The sequence below is a fragment of the Dermacentor silvarum genome, chromosome 1 (assembly GCF_013339745.2).
Source record: "Dermacentor silvarum isolate Dsil-2018 chromosome 1, BIME_Dsil_1.4, whole genome shotgun sequence".
Classification (NCBI taxonomy): domain Eukaryota; kingdom Metazoa; phylum Arthropoda; class Arachnida; order Ixodida; family Ixodidae; genus Dermacentor; species Dermacentor silvarum.
Window position 1 is genome coordinate 300,649,750 of NC_051154.1, and position 21,561 is coordinate 300,671,310.

The 21,561-nt window shown below is 46.5% G+C and overlaps 1 protein-coding gene and 1 non-coding gene across 2 annotated transcripts in view; both read left to right on the top strand.

Annotated features, from left to right (window-relative positions):
• Positions 1-21,561, top strand: part of LOC119437249 (nose resistant to fluoxetine protein 6) — a 192,620-nt gene that overhangs the window by 145,219 nt on the left and 25,840 nt on the right. The window contains exon 2 of the mRNA XM_037704289.2: positions 3,653-3,882. Within this exon, the coding sequence (XP_037560217.1) occupies positions 3,653-3,882 (230 nt within the window). The remainder of the gene's footprint in view (positions 1-3,652; positions 3,883-21,561) is intronic.
• Trnas-aga (transfer RNA serine (anticodon AGA)) lies at positions 11,039-11,120 on the top strand. The gene has a single exon. It is a non-coding gene; the product is annotated as a tRNA-Ser (tRNA).

Here is a 21,561-nt window from a genome sequence, read left to right on the forward strand (position 1 = left end):
TGCGGACAATCTATTAAACGCAAGATGAAAACTTACGTTTAGTCTAAGTTTGTTGCTGTGGAGTATACACGGGGTGCGGACTATTGTGTGAAAATACAGTAAATAAAAAAATTGTTAGAACATAAGTAAGCGTTCTCACTCTGCATGGAACCCTTCGTTGCTTACTCTGCGATATGGTGAACGTAATGTAATGACTATCTGTAATTGAGAGTCGACGTAACAAACAAACACCAGGATGTCATTATACGCTGTGGCTTTTTCGTTATTATTTCGGTAAATGCGAGGCTGAATGGAGATGTTTCAGGTGTTATCGAATCTAAACGCGAGAAGTTACCTGTGTTCGAGGTAATTTTTTAATGTATTGCCTACCCGCACTTGTACGGACCTAAAATGAGAAAAATAAACCTTCGCACTTAGGAAACGTAGGAAAGAGACTGAAACCAAGACATAACATACAGGTACGCGTGTACGTAGTCCATCTGATTTCTCTTCAAAGCTGCATGTTCTTTTCACACCCTAGCCTCACTTAATGTTCTCTGTCCCGATTGCATAATGCGGTACGTTGCAGAAGCAGGGATACGGTCGCGCAACATTTTGCTCCTTATTGTTTATCGAGAAGCAGGCGCGCTGCGTCCGACTTTTATAATCTTCCTCCCGGCCACAGGAGTTTTGAATTACAACACTCGGTGTAAGTGAATTCTGCTTTGAGTCATTTCTTTTTTTCTCTCTTATTATTGGTTGATAATGGAATATCGATACCCGCCGCGGTTGCTCAGTGGCTATGGTGTTGGGCTGCTGAGCACGAGGTCGCGGGATCGAATCCCGGCCACGGCGGCCGCATTTCGATGGGGGCGAAATGCGAAAACACCCGTGTACTTAGATTTAGGTGCACGTTAAAGAACCCCAGGTGGTCCAAATTTCCGGAGTCCCCCACTACGGCGTGCCTCATAATCAGAACTGGTTTTGGCACGTAAAACCCCATAATTTAATTTTTTTTTTTGGAATATCGATGTGTCCATACGCCTTGCGCGATATATTGCCTCTCCTTCTTTTGCCCCGATGAAAACGCGTACCTCCCTGCATAAATGTGAACCAAGCACATAGCATGCGATTAAGGGTCACATTGCATTCTATCACACATCTGCGGTCTTACTTGCGCGTCGTGTTTGTACAGTGGGCCGAGAACCTGCTAAGGTATACAGCATGCGAGAGCTCTGATACATTTATTGTTTTATGCACTATGATTATCCTTCCTCCACCTTCACTGTATCGCCCGTTTTTAGCACTGTGTTTCCCCTGTTATACGTCACGGATTTTGTTTGTTTGTTTGTTTGTTTGCTTGTTTTCTTGAAGACTTGGTTCCAGAGAGTGCGCCTGACGCCAGAGAGTCATCACGCGTTTCCCTATAAAGATGACTCTTAAATGGTTCCTGTTTTTGGCAGCTGTTGAGGATTGCAATTATTTGACTTTTCCTGAATTATGGATTTTGCACCGCATTGCTTGACAGTACGCCAGACAATACACCAGACATACACGCCATGCTAGGAAGCGTTTAAAGCTGCAATATAGGATACGCCGTAATTCGTTACGCTTTGTTATGGGTAAGGTTGTTGTACGTTGTTATACGCTGTTTACATTGCACATATACGCAATCTGAGAAGGTGTATAATGTTTGGTTTCCACTTTTCCCGGCAGGAATTAAGGCTAAGCCATGACAAAATTAAAAAAAACAAATTGGCTGACATCCCGCCCTGCGAACGTGAATGTCCAGTGAAGCTGTATCAAACACCACACATGGTCGAGCATTGTATTCACGCTGTTCTGCTAGTGTCTTTAATTTCCGTGGTCTACCCATGGTAGTCTTAGAATCAACTGCATGAGTTGCTAGACGGGTCTCCCTTTCATATATGAAAGCGTGGCGATGTCACTAAGTATATATATATATATATATATATATATATATACATACAGGGCGTCCCAGCTATCACGCAGCACGATTGAAAAAAGAGGAAAGGCGTTACGCGAAGCAAACCTAGTGCGTATTGTTTCCACTACAGTGGAGTAGCCGCCAGTAATTGTTTCGTTGCTGAGATTTAATGAGCTAATTGTTATTAATTATCTAACTCGAGAAGTACTGTCCTAATTATCAAAGTGTCAATGAGAAGATTGTAGAGCAACATGAAAAACTCCCGATAAAGCTTTATGTTGCTCAATCCGTGCTACATAAATGTGTTTTTCCGAGCGTAAAAGAAGCCTGCGAATACACGCAAAATTTCTCGAGCGGTCAGTCGCGCGGCAATTCTGCGTGTATTCTCGTCGTTTTCGCATCCATTCGCGCTCTTGAGCGCGCCGACGCTCCAATTGAAGGCGCGCTCTCCCTCTTCGGGGCGAGTGACACGGGTCTTACCCATACCGAGTCCCAGGGTCAACTGACGACGTCGCTAGGGAAATGGCTATGTCAAGAGAGATCGAGACACAGCTATTGGTTGGAAGACTATTACGTTTTATCACTGACGTTTCGACACGCATCGTCGTAAACTAGCGTTTGGGCAGCAGCGTGTGTCGCTCCGGCCCGTTGTTTTTGTCTCTTTGGGTCCCACGTGTAACAAGGGTAGTTCAAGGGCGCGTTACAGGTCCCCCGAAGCCACAGGGGTATGTGCCATTGAACTTGGACCCTTTCTGCATGCACTATCTCCAGGATCGGTCCACCTTGTTGTTCTACGCGTCGTTTTGGCCGCGGACGCGATCCGCCAGAGCCTATCCATATACAGCTTCACTGTAAAAACTGTTTGAAATACCTTTAAAGTTGGCAAAGTTTCACCTAGGTTTTACCGGTTTGTTTACACCAGGGGTAACCCGGGCTTCGAAATGAAATCAAACTTGAAATGACGGGGTGAAGTAGACGCACACTTAATAAGAGAGCTTTAACTCAGGCTTCATGGTCCGCTCCTCTCAAACTGGTGTGTCCTGACAATTTGCAGAGAGCCGCTCAGCGGGAACGCCAGTGCGCGTGGACGCAATGTTCTTTGCCGCCAGCGTAACGTGCAGAACGCTGCCCTCGCTCTACTTAAGAGGCGATCGTGCAGGGCGCGTTCGCTCGTGTCCGTTATCATTTTGCAGCACGCTTATCTGCGCATCGCTCGCGTCTCTCGGGGACAGACTTATAAAAGAATGTGAAATTAACGCAGTTCTCTGCACCACCTGAGCGCGTCAGATCTGAGCGCTGAGGCCTGTATAAGCGACACTCAGCATAAACTTTCCACCATAGCTACCACTCATGACTTAACAGCCTAGCATTGAGACGTAGCCACAGAACAAATTCGAAGTTGGCGTGGTGTTTCATGTCGAAAATAAGCGCTATAGCTACAGCACCAAACAGCGCTGCTAGACCTCGAGCACTGTTCTTTTTTTTCGAATGTTACTGAACCAACTAGCCCAGCTTCGCACTCTTGTACATGACAGAGAAACTATCAAAATAATAGTGCGAATAAGGCAAAGCTACCACTTAGCAAACAAAACTCAGAATAAAATAAAAACACTCTTACGAACGAGACCTCCTAATGTTGTATGTAACACCCTCTGATCTTTTTCTTTCCCTCTATTGTGTGAAACCACGTTGTTAAACGGAGCATCCTTGCGATCGCTTTTCCAGTCCTGGATGCGGCGGGCAAGCCGGCTGGCGGCATCCTGACGGGCACGCTGACGGCCTTCGGTTCCTACGACCAGTGCGTGGCCATCGAAGCTCGAGACTCGCCCCAGGAGGAGCCCCGGTTCACGGGCCGCTACTGCACGGTCGAGCTGCGGCCGCCGATTCCGAAGCGGCCGCGCTACTACACACTCCACGATCAGGTCCAGCTGTTCGACAACATCACCAGGACCAAGGTATCTACACAACGCGAGCTAGTTCACACACAAAATAAATAAATAAATTAAAACAAAAAGAAGTCCCACACCATGGCTATACGGGTGCAAGACTTGAGGTACTGGTGCAAACGGATAATTGTAAGAAACAAAGGTCTTGAATGAACGCCGACCTAGAAAGAAGAGTTCTTTTTTTCTTCAGACCTGTCGTTCTTTTTTTTTTTTGCTTTTTGGCCGTATTCCAGTCGAAATTAAGCACCACGCTGATTACATACCCACCCCATACTTTCTTTTCTTTTTGACGTCCGTGAATTGAACGTGGTGAACGTGGTGAACACGCGATAGTCCGGCGCCAAATTCAGTAGGGACATCACAACATTAACAAAACAGATAGGGGCCGAATTTACAAAGTTGTTTTTCCTGAGTGCCATTGGACGGCCGCCTTGACTGATAATATGCCCAGCATTGCGATTGGCTGGAATACGCTCATACGAACAGTTTCACCGTAAGAAACTTTTTATGAATACGGGCCCAGAAGTGCCGTCTTTGAGAGGTACGTATATAGCTCGCTCTGTCCTGTCTAAATTTAGCATCGGTAAACCATGTATCACGATACTTGTGACCAATGAGTCAAGGTTTCTAGTTTGGTGCCCTAATTTGAGTTCATGCGGTATTATTACTAAGCCTATAGACTATGCCTCACTTTAGACGCCTGCAGCGTGGTGGAAACTACAGGTAACATCAACTGTAATTGGCTCTGGATGCAGAAAGTTAGCTTGCACGTACGAACTGTTCGTGAGGGCCCACGTGTCTAGCAGTGGCCAATCACGTTAGTCGACCGTGCAAAAGCCGAAGCGGCAACAAATCCCGGACCGCTCTTATTGCCTGCGAACTGCATGGTGATTTGGGTCCGCCATATTCCTACACCAACTCTTTCTGGCGCTTTTAGTGAATGTTTATAGAGGGAGCGTGTCTCAGCGAAGTGAAAGAGTGCTAAAGAAGTCGAGCCGTCGTTCTACTCGCGTTTTCTTATTTGGCGCTCTATTTTCTCTCTATACTCTACCGGAGATCACGCACCTATTCGCGGAACAACGCGTCTTATTAGTGGAACATGGTGTAGGACGAGCTGTGTCCAGTGAGATTGCCGTGCGAATCAAGCGAAGAAGAAACCTTAATCTATTGCGGACTCTGGTTCAAGTTCTCTTTGTTTGCGGAGGTGCGCGCTCCCCAGGGGTTAAGGTTTGTTTCGAAGGCTGCCATCGCTGCCCGGATGTGAAGAACGCGGCGCACCAGGAACAGCAGCAGAGTTTGGTGCAGGTCTTCAGGGGGTACAGCTGCAGCTTGTTCAAGTATTTAGGCATGGACGGGAGGATGTTGGCGCACGTGATAATATGGGGTGAGTACAGGGCTGGGCGACATTCCCTGCACGTGCGTATGGCGCTAGAATGCTGATTGCAGACCTCGCAGATATATAGGGTGAACCAACGTGGTGGCTGATCGCGTCATTAGAGACAGAGCGTGTTTGAGATTGTCGGATAAGGGATGCGCGTGAGAAGAGGCAGGTGTGGTTCTGGAGAGATAAGCCATAAACGCGATGGTAGTGAAGCAATTCGCTTGAATTCTTGCGGACGAGCCGTGATGACGGGCATATAATTGCAATTTTATGCAAATTTCTTGAGAAAATGTGCATTTGAACTGACGGTAGTGTGTGTTGCAAAACATTCGCTCAGGCAGTTTAAGGCCACTTTGCACTTCTTCTTTTTCAATTTTAAATGCATTAGCATTTTTATGTTTACCCAACGAGAAAACTGCCCGAGCGTCCCTCCGTCCGTCCTCCGCCTAAGACGATCGCTTTCAAGTTCGCCAGCTGTGGAAGAAGACGACGAAGAACGCGCGAGCAGTGGCACGAGCGCGTCTCTGTGACCACGTGACGTGTGCAATCAGGCACGCACTAGGCACACCTTTAGTAAGCCAGAACTGTGGGGCAGCCGTGGTTTCGGATCGGAACGTCATCAGCGCACCTGGCACCGCCACCTGCAGTAGTTTGCTTGCCTCATCAATTCACGCTGCACTGCCTTCCGCAGCAGTTCGTGTCACCGCAGTGCTGTCGCATTTACCGTAATGGCGCCAAGACGACCGCAGCCGCTGAGCAGTGCTAGGATTACCAGCAGTGTGGAGTGTGAACACTGAACACCGCGTCGCTACTACGAAATGCTTACGCATCATTCAGATAACTTTTTTATGTTCTTTGGCGTCCCGAAACCGCACACTTGGTTATGAGGTACGCTGCAGTGGAGGGCTCCGGATGAACGTTGGCCAACTGGGGGTAGGGGGGGGGGGGGGGGGTTCTGTTTTAAGTGCAAAGCACTTTAGGGGCCCGGGCTGTCGGCGTCGGCGACCGTCATGATCGCGCTCAAAAACAAGAAACAGGGTAAAAACAAGTGCAGAATGGATCAAAACCGGTTCAAAATAAACTAACACGATTCAGAATAATTTAACAGAAACTCGTTAAAATCGCTTCCGAAATGCCAGCCTGGTACTAGAGCAGCGCAGGAGAGGGCGCCACCACCCCACAAGTGCTCGATTACTCCTCACTTGTGCAAGAATATCAAAATAATCACCGGCGCATCACTGCTTCGCATTTCACCAGGTTTCATGTTAGTGGAGCTGCATTAGCACTGGATTTGAATTACACAAGTGCAGGATTTGAAGAGATTTTCTTTACGTGCACCCCGAATCGCCATGGTACAGGCACGTTTACATGGTACAGGAATATACATGGTACAGTCACGTTTTTGCATTGCATACCCATCGGAATGTGATCACTGCGGCCGGGATGGAAACCTCGATCTCGAGCTCAGCAGCGCTACTACATAGCCACTGCGCTACCACGGCGCGTTTCCCATAAAACTCGGGGCGGCAAGAGGAAAAAAAAGCGTCTCCATATCAACGCTTGGCTATACCCGCCTTTCGACACCTGAAATCATTAATGAACGCAGTTGCACAGTAGGCACACTGCAAAATTTTTGTAATTTCCCTGCTAATTCTAGGCTTACTTCACTTTATGGCGCGTGTATTTATTCCAATGTCTTATCGTTTGCTATATATATTCGGGGATTATGGGTGCGGAAGTATTCTGGGCATCCTTTTTTAGTTTTTTTATTTAGAGCTTATATTAATAAAAATATTATTAGCGCGGACGTTATCGTTCCCCCCCCCCCCCCCCCCCCCCCGGTTTAGCTGTCCTGGCGGGAATTCAGATCATGAATGATCTCTAATCAAAGTTATTTATTTACTTACTTATTGCAAATGTTGTCAAGGCCCAGAGAGGAGTGACGAAATAAATGACAACATATGCCTTAAAGGTAAACAAAAGGCGCGGTACCGCAGCCTTGCAGTTAAGAAAAAAAAAGAAAGCGACAGTGTCACCCGAAAGGGCGAGACTGCCGCTTTTTGATAGCGATAGCAAAGTATAGCACAATTACACGAAGTGTGGTTTGTAGTTTTATCAGCCGTATAAATTGCGGTATATATTCACTTAGCAACTAAACAAGCACGGCTTCACGCGCGCAGAGGCAAGCCATTAAGACCTACTCCTATTTTCAAAGCAAAAATGACTCGAACTACAGTCGTCACGATGATGATGATGATGATCCTCTGTACAAATGGCGCATAACCACCGTGGGGGATCAGCCAAGTATTGGGCGGTTTGGAGAAAATGAATAAAAAAAAGTTTAGAAAAAAAAAGCAATAAGGAAGATGAATTCTGCTCGGTGTTCTAATTAATTATTATAAATATAAATGACTGTTTTAGGAAGGCAGCCGATTGGAATCAAGGATAAAGTTATGCATTGCAGTGCAAACATTCTGGTCGCTGCACCCCAATGTGGAAGCTCCAAACAAAAGCAAGACGGGGACGTTCATGCTGAGGCCAAGCTTGTCTATAGGGACCTCGAGCACCAATTTTCTTACTGAGGAGAATCGTCGGAAAGCAAAGCGAAAGTGATCACTAGTTTCTGGTTCCCCGCACTGTATACACAAAGGAGATGCAGCCAAACCAGCCCTGTGTGTATAGAAATTTAGTTTCGGGATGCGGCAGCGTAGCCTCATTAGTACAATCTCTAATTTGCGTGTTTGGCAGAATTTACGACTCCGAAGGAATAGTAGAAGGCGGTAGTCAACATGAGAAGCCATACTTGAGTTATATATTTCGTTCATCATTATTAATCTCTTAAACCTAGCGGCAGTGACATAGGCGTGTGGGGGTACTGTAGGTACTAAAGGGCCACTCAGGGAAGCCTTTGCTAATGAGTCTGCACACTAATTCAAAGGCAAACCTTTGTGCCCAGGCACCCAGATGAAACGAAGCAAACGCAAATGAGACGGAGCCGAGATATAATGCTTGCAAATTTTTGAGTCACTACGCATTGTCAGCTATGAACATAGAGATAGTGAGTCGATGATAATAGCCACTGATAAATGAGAGGGGTTCAATTTGCGCAGTGGTAAAATACAGCTAAGAATTCTACTGTGTAGGTAGGAGTAAAATAAGGAAATCTGATAGAATAGAACCAATCTAGCGAATGAGAAAAAAATTCCTACACCTTCCTTTTCTTTGCTCTGTGAGGCATCTGTAGCTATTATAGCTTTGGTCTGAATATGACTCATGTGATCATCCATCAAGTCATTGAGAATTCGCGAAGAATAAAGTTTTTATTATTTGGGTAGATGTTATCAAAAACAATTTCTAGAGAGACGGTAGTAGACTTTGCTGGAGTTATAGAGTTTAACATTCAATGGCTCGAGTAGTACCCGCGCAATAACCACCTGTGGCGTATGAAAACGGAGCCAATGGACTTTAAAAATAAAGTTGACTGACTAATAACCACTGTCTGGTGTCTTCTAAAAGATGATTCATGCAGTCGCAGAGAGGTTTGGACTGTTAGTAGGCGAAATCCTAGCCCTTAACGAAGGCACTCGCGCTTCCAGGTACAGCACAGCGTTCGATGCGAATTTGGGGAGGCCAAGGAAGAGGCGGAGCGCATCCCGTTCTATTAAAACAAGGGGGCGAATTTTGTAAGCGGCACCTTCAGAGAACACAACACACCCAAATTCTTATACTGGCCTGACATACATGCTGAATATCATTAGCAGTGTGTCTCTTCGCATTCCAGACCGATTGTTGCTCAGCCGTCGTAATATTCCGAGAGCACGGCCCCCTTTTCTAGCAACATACTGAATATGGGGTAGCCAATTGAGTTTACTGTCATAAATCACCCCAAGGTACTTGGTTTATTCAACTTGGGGGATGAATTTGTTCTGATAACAGGGAGTTAGATAAACTGGACTCCTTAGCACAGCACTATTGTTAACCTTGAGAGACAGGTGAATTCTTTCCAGCCATTGTTCAAGTGTTCTGTATAGAGACTGAATGTCGTCTGCAGAAGCAAAACATGCAATTTCATCTGCGTAAAAGTATGTGTTTACGTCAGCATGACAAGGGATATCACTAAGTAATATTGCTACACGCGTGTGGTATATGATTGTTTGAACGAGGCGCGCGGGCGTCATCACTCGAGAAAAGAAGAGGAAGAACGAGCTGGGCTCGCGCTGTGAATCTAACTGGTCAGCGCTGCAACCGCTGTTGTAAATACAACCTGTAAATAGTTGCTTGTCCTACTGACCCGTCCTTCGCGTAACAATATATTGAAAAACAGGGGAGACAAAACGGCCCCTTGAGGTGCACCTCGGGTCTGTCTAAACCTTCTAGAGGTGATACCATTTCTAACACAAAAAAATATCTGCTTCTCAACAAGTCAAGTTCAGCCGGGCGCAGGCTACCACCCTGCGTCTGCTACAAACAAATACGTACCCTTCACTCGCCCGCCTCCACCTTATATTCCCTGAAGTTTACAATGCCTCCAACTGCCGGTGCTGTGGCACTCACCCGGCTACGCTTCCGCATATGCTGTGGGAGTGCCCAGCACAGTACACACACATTAACACCACGACCCTGTCGTCGAGGTTGCGTGAGGCTCTGCGGAGCTCCGCCCTCGACGACCAAACCTGGGCGACCCAGCACGCCCGTGAGGCGGCGGCGAGGCAAGCCCTCGACGTCCCCTCATGGGAGGCTTAGGCCCGGCCATCTTAAAGTGCTGGTTCCACAATAAATGTTTATTCCTCCTCCTCCTCCTCCTCAACAACTCGGCTTTCCATCTTCTAAAGTACTCGGTAAGATCTTGAGTGTTCATTCTCTCCAACAATATTGAATGCTCGACATTGTCATAAGCTTTGGCGATATCTAGCGTGACCAGTGCAGCACATTTGCCGTTGGCTGCCGAGCAAGATGAATTCAACTCTCTATGTCAGCGTGCGCACACCAGATGGACAAGCCTGGTCTAAAACCAATTTGGAAAGGGCTCAGCAGTTCTCTGGTGTTGACGAACTTCATGATTCGGACATGTAATATTCTTTCGATTAGATTAACAAGGTTTGACATTAATGAAATATGCCGAATGTTCTTCAGTGTATATCAGCTACCTTGATTTTTGAGCAGTAATATTACTTCATAGCGAGTTTCCATTGCAATGGTATCCAAGCCTTTTATATAGAATGACTAACCAGAGCCAATAAGTCATCGGGATACTCCTTATTCAAAATTTTGATCATTGCGGTCGTAATCCCATCCGGACCGGCGGCAGAAGCGGGCAAACTTAAAACCACTGAGGCCAATTCTGGTAATGATACCTCCTCGAAATCGTCAACAGATCCAAGCAATAAAGGTCGACAAGGGAGGCAAGATGAAAAGAGGCTCTCAAGCCCATTGCCAATTTGTTCGAAGAACTCAGTAATCTCATTTGGTGTGAGAAGAAGCGAGTCTGCATTAATTGATGGTTGAATCATCTTCCGTGACCACAGAAAGCGGAACAATGCCCCTCTGTTGCGTGTTTGGGCCAAGAAATCAAAATGCCTGATGTTATACTCTTCTTTCGCTTTAAAAACTGTATAACGAAGCCTTCTTCCTCTTCTTCTTCATCTTATTTTGTGACCTCGCGCAAAATTAAAAGGTCACTCGCATATGTGACCTCGGCGCACACAAGTAAAAGAAGAGGAGGAAATTGCAACTCGTTTTGTACAGAGTAGTGACAACGCAGACTCAGTGCAAATGATCGCAGCGGCAGTCGTGGCCGAGCGGTTAAGGCGATGGACTAGAAATCCATTGGGGACTCCCCGCACAGGTTCGAATCCTGTCGACTGCGTTCACAATTTTTTTTCTAACCTGCGTGTTATATTATGCACTTTAAATTGTGGGGTATTACGTGCCAAAACCCCGATTTGATTATGAGGCATGCCGTATTGAAGGACCCCGGATTAATTTGGACCACCAGGGGATCTTTAACGTGCCCCCAATGCAGGGTACATGGGTTGTTTTTGCATTTCACGCCCATAGAAATGCGGCCGCCGTGGCCAAAATTCTGCATTTTGTAGGTGAAGCCACGTATCGTCATGTAGTACCCCATCTTTCACTTGAAATATTAGTAATAAGAAGCCGCAATTTAGTCAAGCGTTGATAGTGTTTTATCCAAGTACTAAGACAACAACACTAAGTCACGCTCCTACTTTTGTAGTTTTATATGGCGCAGAGAAAGCAGTAACCATTCGCTTACTAACTAAGCAAGAAGGGTGTCCCGTGCCCACAGATAAACATGAACCTATCTCACTCAATGACCGCGAGCGCTCGCTCAAACAACGCTGGCGTGATAAGGAGCGCCGGTAGAGGCCAGCAAACGCTTCGTGCGTCCGCTCTGCTTTACCGTGTCTTCGAAACTTAGATTATGCGACCTCTAACACTAGGCGAGCTGAAAGACAGCACGCATGAAACCAGCAGCAATCTCGGCTCGCTTTTCGCCTTGGAACCCGCCGCAGATGACCTCCGACATGCGGCGCTCATGCCGGGTGTGCGCTAAACAGAGAAGGGCGCTGCCGCGCGGACCGCCATGTACGGGCTAAAGCAGGACACGTGCGCTCTTCTCCCCTAGCGCGCGCTCATCACATGAACTGCAACATAGGACGCACTGCAAGATGGTACGCATAAAGCCATCATCCTTCTCGGCTCACCCTCGCACCCGCCGCATACGGCTTGCGGGCCGCTCATTCTTATTGCACTTAGACTTTATATGGAACATCACGGCGACGGCGATGACGAAAAACTTCCTGGAGTGTCTGTATACTTGCTATCGCAATAATATGGGGGCATGTGAGCGATCGAGGCTGGAAGGTGGCTCAAGTTGACGGATGTCCTCGGGACACTATAGCGGCTGAATAAGACCCATATTCACGAACAGATCTTACACTAAGGTTGTTCGTAAGAGCAAGTTTAAGCCAATCCTGATGTTGGGCGTATTAGCGAAGTTGGCCAGACAATAGGAGAGAGTGAATTTGGCCCCAGGTTGGTGGCGCCCTACTGGTATTTTAACTTTGGAAACTATTGTCTCACCAAGGTGAACAATAGACTTCGCAACTTGGGCTTCGTGTCATCACTGATGTATGTATTTAATTTACTGAGAAAGAATGCTTTTGGGGTTTATTGTGGGCGCTACGAAAGTTTCACCCATATCTTCACGGCTGCCATATAACCGTCGTCGCTGATCAGCATTCCCTGAGCTGGCCGTATTCGTTCAGGAATATATGAGCGTGCCCTGGAAGGAAGCAAATAACTTAGATAGGCAAATTTCGTCGTGGATAAGAAGGGCTATCGAAATGCTCTTACCCTTTTGAATATTGCTAGACATCGTTGGAATATACATAAACCGTTGGACTGATAGATACTGGTTTACTGGAATTTGATATATTTTACATGGTAACGCGTATAATGAGGTACGGAGTACAAAGTTGGAATGCTTCCACTTGTTAATAATAGCATGAAACATGTAAAAATGAGTGCATATAAGCATTTTAGTCATAATAACAATAGAAACAGTCGCAAAATGCGCAACCTAGCGAAAATTTTAAACAAGAATTACGTAGATAGAGAGACAGAAAGAAAAAAAAAAAACAAGAAAGTGCAGGAAGGTTAAGCAGACAGACGTTCGGTTTTGTAGGCCGGTTGGCTAGCGTGCACAGTGGAAACGGGATGAGTCCACATAAATCACTCACGCTTACAAGCCCTTACCTTGGCTTCTGGGTGCTTTGTTAAGAAGAATATCAGTGAGTTCGACATAACGGGCAGGCGACCACAAACGTTTCCGCAGCGCGGACGTCGCGAAAAAAGTTAAATTTCGTATCGGTTTCGCCATACAGCTTGGAGTCTTGGTGAGCAATATGGAAGTTACAGCTAGATGTGCACTTCGCCTTTCAATTCGAAGTCGGCTTCGCTGGCCGCGCGAAATTTTATTTTATGGCGACAGCAATTATATGGACAGTCCAAGGGGATTTCGCCATTGGCGTCGCCGTCGTCATCGCCGTGAGGTTCCATATAAAGTCCAAGGGCGATAAAATCGTCGCCGCGTGCCGTATGCTGTATGTGCGAGTGAAAGCGCGCGAGGGACGCGAGCTTTCACGGAGAGCGAACGCACGGCGCAGAGCAAACGCGACGTCTTCCGCCGTGCGAAAGGTCGTGGGGGGATTGGAGGGAGAGAGGGGAGGCGGCTTTCAGCTGCGGCACAAAATGCGTATCTTGCGACCGGGCGCAAGGGGAACTGGCGACTTTCTCCCACGCGAAAGGAGGAAAGCGGGAAGGCAGCGCGGGAGGAAGGGGGTGTGGCTTCTACTCTGCCATCAACTGCGTACTTGTACTTTGCGCAGTTGCGGGTTGTCGCGCGCACCGTATCTTGAAAGCGATCGGCACACGGCTCTTACCTTTGTATGCACTGTGCTTTTGCCGCTAAGTTAAGATGCCTGCAAACGCAGCGTGCCCGACATGCAAGTTGCAGTTGTAAGGCTTGATCGGGCTCAGCAGACTGCTGTGTAGAGAGCATTACAAGCCGCAGCTCGCCGTCGACGCCGGACGGACAGTTCAGGTCGTTCTCGTCAAAACGAGGCGAACAGACTGCCGCGAAGACCCTGTTGTGCGTGGTGCCCAAATTGGAGCTACTCTTGAGCCGCTCCACGAGCTTACGCTTTGACTGTGCTGCGTGTGCCGCGCAGGTCTGTGACTTTTATACTTCAAACACATTTTTTTAAGGAAAGCCTGCAAGAGTTACTCGAATTCTATTACTACAGATTAATTATTTGCCCAGGTGGGCGGATATCGTTTGCAAGAACAAGGAATGTAACCATTTTACTAATTATAAACTTATAGGGTTAATTCACTTCCTAGTTACCAACTTTACAGCACATGTTTACATTATCAAATTTAAGGCAATCGTCATAAAGGTCTACTTTTGTGTTTCTACATCTCGAAATGGCCATGTAAAGCGAAATAACTGGCGTCGAATTATTTACCTGATTACGCACGTGGAACCGCGAAACGCGGCTCTCTGTGCAACCCCTGTGTGACGTAAAAGCGTGGCGTAAAATGAAGCTGTGGTCTCCCATGTTGTTATTGTGACGGGATTCAAGTAACTTTTGTGAGCCTAAAAAAGAAAGTGTTAATCGCCAAACAATATAACATCCTCGCGCAAATTTTGCTCGTAAACTATTTAAAGTTCCCCTGTGTCTGTTACTATGCACCCGAATACCCAATCGGCGGAGCTTGGATACATACCTTACGATTACGCGTTACTGGGCGATAGTTGGCTCATATTGCGCTAATCAAGATTAATGAGCGCGTATTGAAGGCGAGGACTGAGGTAGAAACAAGTAAACAGAACAAACTAATTGGAATGTCAGCGTTTGTCGGGTTTACGTGGTTCTACCTGATCATCGTCTTCATTTTGCGCTCATTAATCTTTATCAGTACGCGATACCATGCATCTACTGGTGACACTCTGGAGAGCATACGTATTAGACCAAAGCGGAGATAAAACAAGAATACGCTTACGTTCTACTATATAAGCAGTAAAATGACTATATATAGTCATACCTTCCAAGGAATTTGTAAAGCGACCTTAAACGCATCACTCATCTTTCCTCATTTCACTAATCTTTCACTCATCATTTATGGATAATCGACAAACCGCTACGGTCCCAATACCTAAGAGAACTTTTTTTTATGGTCTTATATGCTTACTTTATAACAAATTTTTCGGTCATCGTAATCTCTGAAGCGAAATTATCCAACTCAGAATAATCTGGCTCCCAATCAATGACGTCTTCAACCAATAAGAAAAGCAGGAAGCTCTTCGCGTTTATTCGTTAAAAACTTAACTACACCATAGAGCCAGTGCCACCTCATGATAACAACCGATATGCTTGCCAGACGGTTAAAAAGAAAAAAAAAACACACTGTTTGCTTTTACACTCGTATCCCTCAACCCTGTTTGATAGCGACATTGACAGCGAACCCTAGTCCGTGGATTATCATCGGAGAATTCAACGTCGGTGACCCTATTAGGGAAGCTGACGGGCTGCCGACCGGCTTCGTTTGTCTCTGATCATGGATTATACAGCTTTAATGGTATAACCGTGCTTTTCTGTGCCACTTAGCGTTTTGCATTGCGTCACTTCGCGAGTCGCGCAAGCCCCGCCACCTCGGAGACTGGCACTCGTAAGTAAGCGTCTTCGTCCATCGTCCACCTCGACCAACTTTACGTCATTGTGCTCACAGTTGCGGCAAACCCGGACGAGAAAGCGGCGACACGGGCATATATACCGGGAGCTTGGGGTCACGCGGCGAATCGTAAGACCCGTGAAGTCGACAACGCGCAGTCCGTTAGCTATAGGGAAACATTTATGAACGAAAACCTACGCCGAGCCAGTAAAGGCATCTTTACACAACCGAGAGGAACGCCTGGAGGCGTAGCCGACTTCCCCGAGCAGCCGGTCTGGCTCGCCGACTCCAGATATATACTCCGGTGTGCTTCATATTCAATAGAGCGCGACCGGCCGCGCGTTTTCTCGCTGCCGGCAACGTGTTTCCTGTGCGTAATGCTGCGCACGTGTACGCTCTCCTCGATGCCGAATCAAGCATGGCCTGGTGAAACGTGGAAGAATGGCTTAGGGGCTAGGGAACTCTGCTGCTGAGCACGGCGTTGTAACTTCGATTCCCTACCAAGGCGGTCGAAAACGGCGGTTGGGGGGTGAGGGGGGTGGCGCTTCGGAACTTCCCTGCGCGTCACAGTTTATAACCCTGAGCACTGCATCATGAATTCCCTGGTAGTCCAACAGGGTCGTCAACTGGGGCGATTATTTTTCCCAACTCATTATCATGGCCGTAACGTCAAAGCTATATCGAACACGTCGGTTTATTAGAAGCCTGGTGACGGGTTTATATGCCCAAAACAAATATCAAGCACGTGCAAAATAAGGGCTAGCAAGAAATGAGTTCTTCCTCGGTATATGGATTCCAAGCTTATCTATTGTTGCGGAGTCGATTATTAATGGGGAAAATTTTATTTATGCCTGTACACAACGAGGTAATCATGAAACAGAGATGAGCAAGCGTAAGTGCTGCAGTGTGCGGCTAAACAGCAATCATGTTCTTTGTTAACATTATTATAGTGCTCTCTATAAGCCTGCCGTTCAGACATGATCCTGTTTGCCCCATGCAGTGTTTGCCAGACTTAAGTATATACTCCCAAGCTTCTGCGCTAATAACTAGGTTATTACCTAATTCGACAAACCGCTATGGTCCCAATACCTAACAGAACTTTTTTATGGGCTTATATGCTTACTTTCTGACAAATTTTCGGTCATCGTAATCTGCGAAGCGAAATTATCCAACTCAGAATAATCTGGCTCGCAATCAATGACGTCTTCAACCAATAAGAAAAGCAGGAAGCTCTTCGCGTTTATTCGTCACAGTTTATAACCCTGAGCACTGCACCATGAATTCCCTCGTAGTCCAACAGGGTCGTAAACTGGGGCGATTATTTTTCCCAACTCATTATCATGGCCGTAACGCTGGCCTACAATTATGTAGTACCAACAAGGCCGGAAATCAATCCTTGCAAAGTCAAAACTGCACAAGCAAGCGGATACGAAAACCGCACAGTCTGCATGTCGTCGACGCGTGAAGCTCTCAAAGACGAGTTTAATACCAAGCCCACTGCGGTTCCTCAAGATATAAAGTTGCGGTTTCCTGTTTCTCTGCATCAGACCACCAAATATGCAGTAGGACACAAGACCGCCCACACAGCGCCCACGGATAAGCGATTTTCTGTATAAATGTCAAAGCATTCTCTCGCCATCAAGGCTTACGGCAGTTGACGCACTCGGAGATGTGTGGGCGCGGACGGAAACACTGCAACTGTCAAATTATTTGCGTAGATGGGAGGCCTTCTGACATCGCGAAATGAAGCATTTTGTGTGAAAGGGTGCTCGTTCCCCATAAGCGGCGTGGCTTTAAGCAAGAAAAGCGAGAAGTGGGTTAACTGAGCAAGCACTGAAATTTGAGCCGATAGAGTCTTGCGTGTACACGTCACTCCTCTCTGGCAAAAATTTGCTCTCTCGCTCCAGATAAGCGAAAATTTTTGGCGTAAAATCACACAGAGTTGGCACATCAGCAACCAGCCATACTATATAGGCCTCAGTCTGCAAACAGACACGTTTCACGAAACGTGTTCTTTGTAAAGGCAAGATTTTAAAGGCAACCAATGAGGACTTGTTAAACAGCTTTCTCGTGCCGAAATGAATATCATGCGAAGCAGCGCTATCGTTTTTTTACAGTCAGATTGGCTCTACAAACACGGAGTGGTGAATCGAACTAAAGCCGTTTATGGAACTGCCAATTAACTTTGACCCATATTTACGCAGAAAAACTCATACTACAATTTCTTAAGCTCCAGCATAAATTGTTATTTCCCAGTGGCTATATATACATATATATATATACGTAGTACAGATTATAGGAGCGCGGGGCGTGCGGCTTGTATCCAAATACGCAAAATTATTTCTAATGTTGCTGTTAATATTAAAAAAACGGTAACAAAAACGAGCTCAGCCGTACCTGTCTCTGTCACCGAGCGGTTTCACCAACCATAGGTCAAATATATACGCTAAGCGAAACACGAACTCGAATCTTCGCTTCTGGTACGGGCACGTAATTTGTGTTTCCTCTCAATTACTGACTATAGTTCACCACTACTTTGTGTCTTAGCGCGAATTGGCTACTTCGAAAGTCGTGTTGAGGCCCGGGTCTGTGGGCGGAATGTACTTTCTAAATCACGGCTCCAATTTCTGTCTCTTAGAAAAAAGATTGGTGGACCCGCTCTGGTTGTTTAGTGGCTATGGTGTTGAGCTGCTAAGCACGTGAGGTCGCGGGTTTAACCCTTTAACTGCCACTACCGAGATAACTCGTGAAACCACCCTCGCGCACCCTCTGCTACTCCCGAGTATACTCGTGTTGCTTTTTAATCTCACTCCCTGCCACTCCCGAGACAACTCGTGCAAAAAAAAAAAAAAAAAATCCGTTCATGTCCCGCCATTTATGGAGAGGTCAACTAAACACATAGAACTTGTAAATTAAATTTAAGACAACAGATGGAGCGCATGTGTTTACACCCGCGTCACTTCGTCTCGGCAGAGCGCAGCAGCCATGGCGAGTCACCGCGCCACGCGCGTCCGCGCTTTGACGGACGAATAAATTCAAGAACGGTTGATGAATTCTGACGAAATATCTTTACATGTCATGTGGAGTACCATGGTGTGCAATTTCCACTGAACCAACATGAAAAAAAAAAAATACCCGGCAGGGGGTGAGGAGCAGTCAGAAAAAAAAAAAACTTGGCAGTGAAAGGCTTAAATCCCGGCCACGACGGTCGCATTTCGATGGGGGTGAAATGCGAAAACAGCCGTGTAGTTAGATTTAGGTGCACGTTAAAGAACCCGAGGTGTTTCAGGTTATTCCGGAGTGCCCCACTACGGCGTGCCTCATAATAAGGTTGTGGTTTTGGGCACGTGAAATCCAATGATTAAAAAAAAAAAAGAAAGATTGGTGCGCTGGCCTGCAACGCGTCGGCTTAAATTTCTTTCTTTCTTACCACTAGAAATATTTACGTCTCTTCATTTACCTTAGATTCAGGAGAAATAAAAGGATAAAATATCCCGCACGTACAGATAACTTCCAGACAAGCGCACACGTGTTGTAGATAAGCTCCGTGCCTGAAAGACGTGACTGGCTTCATATGTTTCAAGTTTGCGTCAGTTGCCGCAAACGTATACGTTCTTGCGAAAATAATGGATGCTGCTTATTTCGTGAAAAACTCGTAAAATACTATAATACTATATATATTTCGTTGACAACCGCATATATAGTGCACAGACAATAAGCTACGTCACTGCAGCAGCAGCAGCAGCAGCAACAGAAAAATACGTTAAGCGATGTTTACCGGAATTTTCAAGGTGCATCGCTCCGAGCAGACAGTTTATCTTCGTCAGTGTCACGCATGTCTGAGGCGCCCGCTGCATTCACGCCCGGCGGCGCTCAAAATCGATGTCGTTTACCTCTTTCTCTGCCTCCATGACGCTCACAGTATCTGCTGCGAGGAATAAAAACAACGACAGGGCGTGCCTCGGGCAGGTTAACAAAGGAGCGGCGTCTGCAGTGCACAGCGGACATTGTTACGGCTTCCCGTCGTGGACTTGGCACATAGCGCTTTAGGGGGCTGCTAGCCGATCTCGCTTTTCAGAATGTTCAGGCAGGGAGCTGCTTTTGGGAGCAGGCCTGTGAATAAGCGGTGACTTCGGGGCGGGGATATTGTCAGCACGCACGTCAGTCTGCGCCATTGTGTATTCAAAGTTAGTCGCCTGGCTTCGCAAAACACACGCGAAGCATCGGCATGGTCTCGCTAGCGTGGCTTGGCGCGGCAGGCCCAGTACAGACATGCGATACCACCATTTGTGAGAAGCGCTGTCAAGAACACCGCAACGAGACACAGAGCTGTTAAATTTACGGCTCGTTTTGTAATACACCAGATCACATCATCTTAGAAGTAACAAGTGTGGCCTTGACCCCTTTTTTTATTTTGACAACCATCCAAGTATACATTCACGGGAGGCTAGGAGACTCAGCTGCAGATTCTTGGCAGAGCAAAGTGATGCATCTGCATCGTACACCCAGACAATGAACACACCGACTGGAAGTAAACACGAGGAATTGCAGCCCTAGCATTTGGGTCGGTTGTGCTTAACGGTGGCACTAAATTCTTGTGCGAACTGCAATGTGCCTCTTACTTTCTCTCTAAAATAGCCAACAAGATGAGAGAGACAATGCTACTGTTGGCAGCGCATGTCCAAGCCACTTAGGTTTCCTCAGCCTTTCGTCGATGCTTCGCGTCATTGGGTCTTGCACCACAATACTCTTTATCGCTTGCGCAGGGATTTCCCCACGTCCGGACTTAGCATATAGACGCACTGGAACACTGGTACGCTTGCTAAGCCGACGTACTTGTCCCGCCACAGTCAAACTAGACGCAGGTCTTAGACACTGGAGGCGGGGTGTGGGATGGGGAATGAGATGAATAAGGTAATGGTTATATTTTAAAATGATAGCTTTTGCAGGCAGTGTCGACTCTCGATACTTTTGTATGTCAGTACCCCAATAATCCACCGTGAAACACACATACAGACAGCTGTTCAACACGCTTATATAAACCCGCGCTTTGAACCTACCAGGTTGCGTGAAGAAAAACATTCGGATAGATGACATTCCCCGCCCCTTTACCAGGACAGTTCCTGTGAACACCATGTGTGTAAAATTGCCGGTCTGTCATTCAACTGACAGGAGTAGGCATTCGAGAGATTTAGAATTGTCGTCAACGTTCTACCTTTTACGGAATATTAAACTAGTTATCGCGTAGACGGCGAGCAGCAGCGCTGGTGGTGCCATCGAAGCCAAGTTCAAATAAGGTAGCAAAAAGTATTTATTACAATCACTGGCTACATGTGGAACTGAGGTGCTGTAAATGCGTCATAATTATTAAAGCAACATCATCATTAATGTATGGTGGCTCCTTTCCTTCGACAATAACAGTATGCAGCGCAAAAATGTTTCCATAGTGCGTTGTGGTTGAAGAAACCGCTACACGATGTCGTTAGCTGCACTGCTGCTGCCGTCCACGTCTCTGGTGTTTCAGTAATCTCTAAAATGCAGAATGTAGACGGAAAGACTGAAACTTTCTGTTGTACGTCCTAAGCGGGACGTATGCATGTCCAATACACTGGTTTAGCGTGGTGAAAGAAGCCCACGACGCCACTCAACTGCACACTTGCGTGTACGCTCCCGTTTTATTTTCTGCTTCGCCGGCACGAAACAACAGATCGGTAGCGCCGGGTATGAAGGCCTGTTACCCTGGAGTTTTGGGGGCACCATGACGCAACCTGGTGGCGAGAACAAGAGTTAGCTGGGTATAGGACTTGTCTTTTTTTGTTTAGTTTTACCAAATTTTAAGATATTACCTGTGGTAGATAGCACAATCCTAACCCTATAGATATAAGTTACTCGACGAGGCGGCCATTATACTTCTACGAGAAATAAAAATGCTTAATTGAATATTTACATAATTACGTTAATTAAGTTTCTGATTCATTACATTACGGCACATATTTCAGACTACGAATTGTAGCTTGTGAGTATGCAAGGCTTGTCGACTTGGAACGAAT